The 8,847-nt window shown below is 38.9% G+C and overlaps 1 protein-coding gene across 1 annotated transcript in view; it reads left to right on the top strand.

Annotated features, from left to right (window-relative positions):
- Positions 1-8,847, top strand: part of WDPCP (WD repeat containing planar cell polarity effector) — a 361,203-nt gene that overhangs the window by 350,432 nt on the left and 1,924 nt on the right. Inside the window, exon 17 of the mRNA XM_027865293.1 lies at positions 1,420-1,448. Coding sequence (XP_027721094.1) covers positions 1,420-1,448 — 29 coding nt within the window. The remainder of the gene's footprint in view (positions 1-1,419; positions 1,449-8,847) is intronic.

Below are 8,847 nucleotides of genomic sequence, written 5' to 3' on the forward strand. Positions count from 1 at the left end.
GAGAAAGCAGTTTCAGTTAAATGATGAGGTCAGAAGCCAACTGTAGAGAGTTAAGAACATGAAAAGAAAATAGAAGCATCTGTTGTTGACAGCTTTCTCAAGGAGTTTAGCCACCTAAGGGAAGGGAGATATAGGACAATCACTAGTGGGGGGTGGATGGATCAAGGGAGTGGTTTGTTTTTGTTTTTGTTTTTGTTTTTTGAGTATGGGGAAGACATGGTCATGTTGCCAATTGACTGATTGAAACTAAAGATATGAAAAATCTCGACCTTCATTTTGGCCAAAAAAAAAAAGAGAGAGAGAGAGAGAGACTGAGAGAAAATACTGACTCCTAACTCCTACATCTACTTTCTCATCCATAAGAAATTTTATAAGAATAATCTACATCCACATTGAATTAGAAGGGGAAAATCAAGGCTTCACAAAGAGATATTCTACAGAAAACCACGTCTTTACTATTACACAGATTAGTAAAATAAAGAGAGGATACAAAATCCCATTGTGCTTAATTTATGGTGACTATAAAACAGCATTCCATTTAGTAGAGCAAAATACATTGCCATACATTGGTCTCCCATGCAGATTTCAGAGTCATACAAGATTCCTTGTCTTGACATTGAATGGTTTAGAATATTAAAAATGTGTCTTTAAGAAACTCCAACAATTACTATTAAGAACAATAGTGAACATAAGCAAAATTGATCCAATTGGCAGGCTCCATAGACATGATTTCCCAATAGTTCCTAGTAAAGATTTTTTAAAATCCAGTTAAATTAACATTCGGCAAAAAGCCACTAGGTTGAGAAATGTGTCAATAGTAGGTATAACCTTCATATTTACCAATTATTAATTAATGTTAGCCACAATATAGTGCAGCTGGGTGGTACAATGGATAAAGCTCTGGACTTGGAGTCAGACTTGAGTTCAAATCTTGTGCCAGACACTTACTAGCTGTGTGTCCTTGGGTAAGTTGATTAATCTCTCTTAACCTCAGTTTCCTTATTTGTAGAATACAGATTATAATAACACCTACCCCACAGGGTTTGTTAAAGACACATTTTATATTCTAAATTAAACCATTATCTTGGAAACAAAAATATCAAGATAAGCATAATGTACAGATATTCTGATCAATAAGAGACATCACCCACAACACCCATGAGAATCTACGTGGTAGAAATTCATCAAATGTTGTCATATGTTGATAAAATTTCATCTGTTATATTGTGTCTTAGATATAACTTTCTCTAAGGCTGTTCAGCATTTCAATTTATTCAGGATGCAATTATTTTTAAGAATTGCTGTGCTTTACAATAAATAAATTGAAATTTATGCTAATAATCTAAAAAGTTTTTTTTTTTTACTGAGTTCCAGTACAATGTTACAGAATTAAATTCCAGTAATCTCTTCTTTTTAAAGGAGAACTAGGAGAAGACTACACAGAGCAGGTAACACATTTTTCATTTAATATTTATAAGATATTTAAGGCTCACTTAAAAAACAAAGAGCAGTGTTTGATGTCCCACCTAGGTTACTATGTTTTAAGATCATTATGTTGAAGGGCAGCTAGGTGGTGCAGTGGCTAGAGTACTGGCCCTGAAGTGAGGAGGACCTGAGTTCAAATCTGGCCTCAGACCAAACACTTGACACTCACTAGCTGTGTGACCCTGGGCAAGTCACTTAACCCCAATTGCCTATAAAAAAAAAGAGAGATTATTATTTTGAAGCTCTAGAAAGCTGAACTTGTGCACAGAAGAGTATAAAAAACAGCCTCCTGGATCAGACAGAGATATCAAAGGTCAGTTTGGGGAAAGGCATGATTTCTTTTCATGATATCAATCTCAAAAGTTTAGCAATATTTTGTGAAACATGGCTCTCCAGCTGCTCTCCTGATGATGACCCATGATTTTTCTGTGAGATCATCTAAATTATGTTGCAGTGTTTAACAGAACTAAAGGATTTTATCCCAAAAGCTATTTTTAATTTAATCTCTCAAACTTCCTTCTTCTTCTTTCTTCTCCTTCTTCTTTCTTCTTATTTTCTTCCTCTTCTCCTCCTCCTCTTCCTCTTCTTCTTCCTCTTTTTTTCTTTTTCTCCTTCTTTTCTCTCTCTCTCTCTCTCCCTCTCTCCCCCCCCATACCCATCTTCCAGCTTTTCCCTAATTACCTACAAACATACTTGCATGTTGTTTTTTAAAGGACATAGTGAGGAATTAGAGAGACAGTATGGTACAAAAAGATAAGTCCAAACAAACTTTGTATGGCTGTGTATCACAGAATCACAGAATCTAAGAGGTTGAGTGTCCATCTCGTTCAATCAATACAGAGAAGGCATTGCCCACTATTACATGCCTGACAATAGGAGGCCTGTGCTGTAAGTGTGTTTCCTCCTGCGCTTCTTCGGGATTGGTCCAGAGCAACTCCCCCTCTCCAGTGGCCTACTACAGCTCTAATTGTTAGAAAGTTTTTCTTGACATGGAATGTAACTTGGCTTCCTTACAACGTCCCCCCTATTGCTCTCTAGGTTATGCCCTTTAGGGAGAAACCAAACAGTTCCAGCCCCTTCTTCACGTGACAGACCCCCAAATGCTAGAACGCAGCCATCATGTTCTCCCTGGTATTCTCTTCTCCAGGCTAAGCCTGCCTAGAGCTCTTTCAGCTGATCCCAATATGACATAAACTCAACGTTTCACTACCTTGGTTGCTCTTCTCTGGATACGCTAAACCAATCAATGACAACTGATCAATGACTTCTTTATACCTGATGTCTGAACACAGTACTCGAAATGAGGTCTGACAGGGGCAGAGCACAGTAGGACTATGTCTCCCCTGTTAATACAGCTGAAGATTGTATTAGCTCTTTTGGCTGCCACGTTACATTGCTGACTTATCTTGGGTTGGATTTCACTAAAACCTCCAGACCTTTTTCAAAGCACCTGCTGTCTGTCTATCTAGGCTTTCCCTATCTTGTCCTTGTGAAGTTGATCTTTTTACTCCAAGTACCTCATTTATCCCTAATGAATTTCATAAAATGGTCTAGATCCGAAAGAAACCTCAGAGAACACTGAGTCCAGGGCTCCTTAGCCTGTTTCTGTGGTGGAGCGACAAGCTGATGAAGTCCATGGGCCCCTCCCCAAAATGATGTTTTTGAATGTACGACATAAAATACATAGGAGTACTAAGATAACCAATTATAGTGAAATCTTATTTGAGCCTCGAAATAACTCTGTGAGGTAGGTGCTATTATTATCCGCATTTTACAGATGAGGAAACTGAGACAGAGAAGTTAAGTGACTTGCCTGGGGTCACACAGCTAGTAGTGTTTGAGGCATAATTGAATTCTGGTCTTCTTGACTCTGTCAGGCTCTATTTAATATGCCTCCTAGCTGCCGAATGAGTGCTGTTCACCCATCTCAGTCATACCTGACTCTTCATGACCCCATTTAGGGTTTTCTTGGCAGAGATACTGAAATGGTTTGCCATTTCCTTCTCCAGCTCATTTGACAGATGAGAAAACTGAGGCAAACAGGGTTAAGTGACTTGCCCAAGGGCACACAGCTGGTAGGTGTCTGAGGTTAGATTTGAACTCAGAAACATATCTTCCTAACTCTAGGCCTAGCACTCTGCCCACTGTGCCACCTAGTTAAAAGAATAAAGATGATTTAGAATGACTTAGAGAAGAACAAATATGTAAAGATAATTTATTTTGTCTTAATCTTAAACTGTTTTCAATCACTGCTTAATATAAACCTATTCTTCCCCTCAGGCCTGGACAGGGCATTACTATTAGACTCTAAACAAATTGTTCAAGATGATTAAAAGTCTTTTGGAGGCATATACAAAGGCCAAGCTCTAGGCACTTTGGGTGCTCCAAAGTGCATCTATATATCACATAATGTAAATCATTTCTATGTTATTTGTTCTCTAATTTTCACAACTAGGTAATTTCCAAAGAATGACAAATTCCGTTTGTTAGTAATTCTGGTAAAGGCCTGATGGCATGACTCTTCATCAGCTGTTAGCACTTCAAAATGATCTTTGTCAAAACTGGAAAACTGTTGTCATGTTTACTCTTTACCCTGGGACCGTTGGCTTTTAATACTTTTTTAATGTGTTAAAAGCTCCCAGTAAGAACAGCAAGGCTCTAACTAACTGCAAAGATACAACAAACTGCAAATCTAACTACCACCAACTCCAACACTACTTAGATAATGGGTAAAGATATTAGTCAGTTGACGTACATTATCCATGGCATCATTCCATTCCACGTACTCCTGTCAAACTTGATAACTCTTGCCGCCTCAACCAACCTCTCTCCACCCGGCCAAAACATAAATAACTATGCTCTGAGAATTCCCACCTTGTTCATTACCTTTTTTATGCTGATCCCTTTGTCTACAAACTCCTCATTCACCCTCATACCTGTTGAATTCCAACACATTCATTAAAGCGGGCAAGGATAGCTAACACAGCAGATAAGATTCAGGATCCAAAAAAGATCTTAGTAGTCTACAACTAGATCAAATCTTATAGGATATCATTTCCCAGGGATAAAATTAAAGTCTTACATTTGGATTCAAAAAATCAACTTCAGAAGCACAAGGTAGGGGCTAGGTAACTAAATAAATATCTGTTCATCAGAAAAAAAAGAACTGGGTGTTCAATTGACTCAATATGAGTAAGGGACCATATGCAGAACAGGAGAGGAGAACAGTTGTGTTTTACTCTAGCCTAGCCAGACCACATCTGAAATAGGGTTTTTGGTCCTAGAAAGCACATTTTAGGAAGGACCGGATAAGAAGAAGAAGAAGAAGAAGAAGAAGACGTTGGAGAGGAGATTTCTGTCCGTCTATGGAATTGGAGGATCTCTGAGCTTCCATCTAACTCTGAGACTCTGTGAAATGCTCCCTTCTACATGACGCTTTTCTACACCACGATCTACACCACCTTCCACATGGCACAAGCTCACAGAATCACAGAAGTTGCCCAGTCCAAGCCAGACTTGAACAAGAACGTCTTCTGCATGACACCTGGCAACAAGGGCTGAGCCTGGTGCCATTTAACATTTGTACAGAATGTTTATTTGTCTAGAATAATCACTTTCATTTTTGTATTCCTAGTTGATGCTCACAGCATCCAAGTCTTCCTGACTTCCTTCGTGAAGAAAATATTCATCATGTATAGACATGAGGCTTCCTGTACAGTCTAAAAATCTTTGGCTTCCCATCTCTGACTTACTGAGCCCTGTTTTCCAACGTGTTTTTCACTGTCTTCACCCAAGCTCATCTTTGCCCACTATGTCTGTCAGTGCATAAGAGAAACAATAGTGCAATAGTACAGTCGAGTAAATTAGAACCAGTTGGATAATTGGCCCCAAAAAGAAGTCATTAACAATTAATCTAAATATAGAAATAGGCCTCCGGTGGATCCCCAGAGAGCTGTACTGTTCGACATTGGTATTAGAGAATTGAATAAAGCATGGCTCACTCATCATGGTATAGTCATCGCATTTGCAGATGACTTGAAGCTGGGAGGGATAAGATTACAGAGTCAGAATCCAAAAAGATCTTGCCAGGCCCAATCTAATAAGGTGAAATATGACAGGGATAAAAATGTAAATCTTGTACTCGGGCTCATAAAAATCTGCAAGTACAAGGAGGGAGGAGAAGATGACTAGATAGAAGTTTGGGGGAAAAAAATCCAGGGTCTTGTGGGTTTAGGTTTTGTTTTGTTTTTTTAAGCAGACTACAAGGTCGAGGTGATAGGACCACCAGAAAAGCATACGTGACCTTAAGCTGCATGAAAAGAGTCATAGCTTCTAGAAATAAAAAGGTGAGAGAAGATCCAACTACATCTGGAGTGTGATGTTCAGTGCTGGGAGGACCCTGATAAACTGGAGCAATGGTGTCAAACTCAAATCGAAACAGATGCCTGTAGCTGCATATTGGCTTTTTTCATTGTTGTTCACTCATGTTAGACTCTTCATGACACCATTTGGGGTTTTCTTGGCAAAGATACTGGAGTGGTTTGCCATTTCCTTCTCCAGCTCATTTGACAGATGAGGAAACCGAGGCAAACAGGATAAAGTGACTTGCCCAGGGTCACACAGCTCGGAGGTGTCTGAGGTCAGATTTGAACTCAAAAAGATGAGTTTTCCTGACTCCAAGGCCCAGTGCACTCTCTACTGCACCACCTAGCTGCATATTGACTTAGAAAACTACAAATTAACATTATCTAAGGCGTGTTATATTTTTATTTATTTTGTTAAACATTTCCCAATTTCATCTTAACCTGGTTTGGGTTGCTTTCTGGGTGTTTTGCATCTAGGCCTCGAGTCTGGCCCCTCTGCTCTAGCAGAGGATATCCAGAGGAAGGTAATCAGGAAAGCCAGGATAGCCAGAGATCAGAGATCTAGAACTGGCGCCTCAGGTAATTTAGTTCAACCTCATGGTTTTATAAGCGGATTTGTGCAAAGGTCTGATCAAAGATAAGATTTAGACCCTCGTCCTCTGACTCTTGATTCAGTGCCTCGTCCACCACAGCTCCTCCTTGGTGAAAGGCCTCCATTTCATGCCAAATGAGGACCGTGGGAAGGAATTGGAGAGATTTAGCCTGGAAAAGGGGGTGGGACAGCAGGAAGCGATAGCCATGTTGAAAAGCTGTCATGTGGAAGAGAGAATAGTCTGGATCTGCTTGATTGAAGAGAGGAGAGAACCAGAAGCAATAGGTAGGAGCAGCCAATTTAGACTTGAAGGCGGGAAAAACTTCCTAACAACCAGAGCTGACCAAGAGTGGCACGGGCCATCTCGGGTGACGGTGAGTTCCCCCTCATCGAAGTCTGCGAGGAAAGCACAGATGCCTGTTTGTAAGACTTTTTTTCAAGTGTGCATTGGACCAGATGTCTCCCAAGGTCCCTTCCAACACTGAAATTCTGTGATTACTTCACAATTGTGAGGAAAACCATGTAAACTAAAAAACAACTTGTAAATACAAGCAATTACTAAAATTCTCTGTTAGCCATATTTATACTTCAATGGGAAAACATCCATAGAGCTACAAAAAAAGGAAATCTAATTTATGATACTGCCCATTAGGATGTAAACTTCTTGAAAGAAAGAATGCTTTCATTCTTTGTTTTTGTATCCCCAGCACCTAGCAGAATGATTTGGACATAGCAGGCACTCATTAAATGCTGGTTGATTGATGTTGAGATAATCATTTGAAATAACAAAGGAAATTATCATCTAAAATTGTTAATAGTAGAAAGATTATCAGGCTAAAAGTCAAAAGGCCTGATTTAGGCCAATGATTAGTTGTTTCAATTTAGGCAAATTATTTTTAAAAACTAAAGCTTAAAAAGGCTAGCTATAAAATGAGGATCATACTACTTCCACATATTTCACAGAACCATTGTGAAAATCAAATTGGATAATTCATATAAAGTACTTTTTAACTGTAAAAATGTAGACAAATGCTAGCTATTACACATTAACTAAGTAGTAATTCTAAGAATCAAATTAAAAGCAGACCTTGACTTGTCTGTAGGATTTGCTTACGACAGTTAGGATACACTTTTTAAAAAAATCACAAGGAAAGGTGACCTGGTATCACCCAACATTACGTAACACAATAAAGGTGTGGTTCAGAAAATGCACTAAGATGAATGTAGAAACCAGATGAGGGATTGGGGAAAACCCTTTTGTTGCTTCTGTAAATTACTACAGGAATTAACATGCAGCCTCTTTCAATCAAAGGTGAACACACTTTTTAGCACTTAATGAAATGAAGATCAATCTCCTTCACAGCCACAGCTTCCTACTTTCTAAATAAAATCGCCTACCAAAGTAGGCAAGAAAGATAAAATGAGCGATGGCCAGAACCAATACATGCATACACAAATTCCTTAATCCTGGCTCACATATGCCTGTATAGTCAAAGATGTTTCGTTTTTCTTAGCATCTTTTAAAGATAAATTTTTTTTATCTTGAGGATACTGTCTGAGATCGCCACCCAGCGCTAGCACTGATACTCCCAACATTGGGAAATGCATACCTATGTGCCCGATGGTGTCCAGGTGAAAATATTCAGCTTGGAGTCAGAGGAGATGTGACTTCAAATCCCAGCTCCACAACTCAACTAGCCTCTCTAGGCCTCAGCTTCTTAAATTAAGAGATTAGGCCAGGTGGTCTCTAAAGTCCCACCTAACTCTGGCAGTCTCTAAATTCCTACTGCTATAATCTCATTAACCTTTAGTACGTCCTTTGAGGGAAATAAGGTACAGCCAGGGTGCTTACACACTGGAACAGGAGACTGGGAAAAGTTGTAGAATCTCTTTCTCCTAAGTCTTTAAAAATAGGATTAATCCTCATCTAACTCAAATGGTTTACAGGAAATCCTAAAAAGTGGATGGGGTTGATGACCTTTCATCTGACTATATATTTCTATGATCCCTCTTTATTTAAAAAGAGGGTCCAGAGAAGGATCTGTGTAACTAGCAGCAAAGACTATAGTAATTCAAGAGAATGGTTAAATCATGGAATCAAAGGGTATGGAAAGTCTGGGCACACAAAAGCAATCATTCTCAGCAACCTTGGGCAAATTAAGCAACTGTCACTAATATAATTCAACAAAGCAGTGATAAGAGAGTTAAAACTTAACAGAATCTACAACTTCTCATGACTACTGTAAGATCATGCAAAGTACATTTTAACATAGTAGTTCGCAGGCCAAGAGATGGAATTGGTGCTTTGGAAAAAATGTTAGTACTTACAATGGTTTTTGTGGGTTATTGGGTTTTCTTCTTCTTCTTCTTCTTCTTCTTCTTCTTCTTCTTCTTCTTCTTCTTCTT

Source organism: Vombatus ursinus, unplaced genomic scaffold (genome assembly GCF_900497805.2).
Source record: "Vombatus ursinus unplaced genomic scaffold, bare-nosed wombat genome assembly UNPS02014778.1, whole genome shotgun sequence".
NCBI lineage: Eukaryota > Metazoa > Chordata > Mammalia > Diprotodontia > Vombatidae > Vombatus > Vombatus ursinus.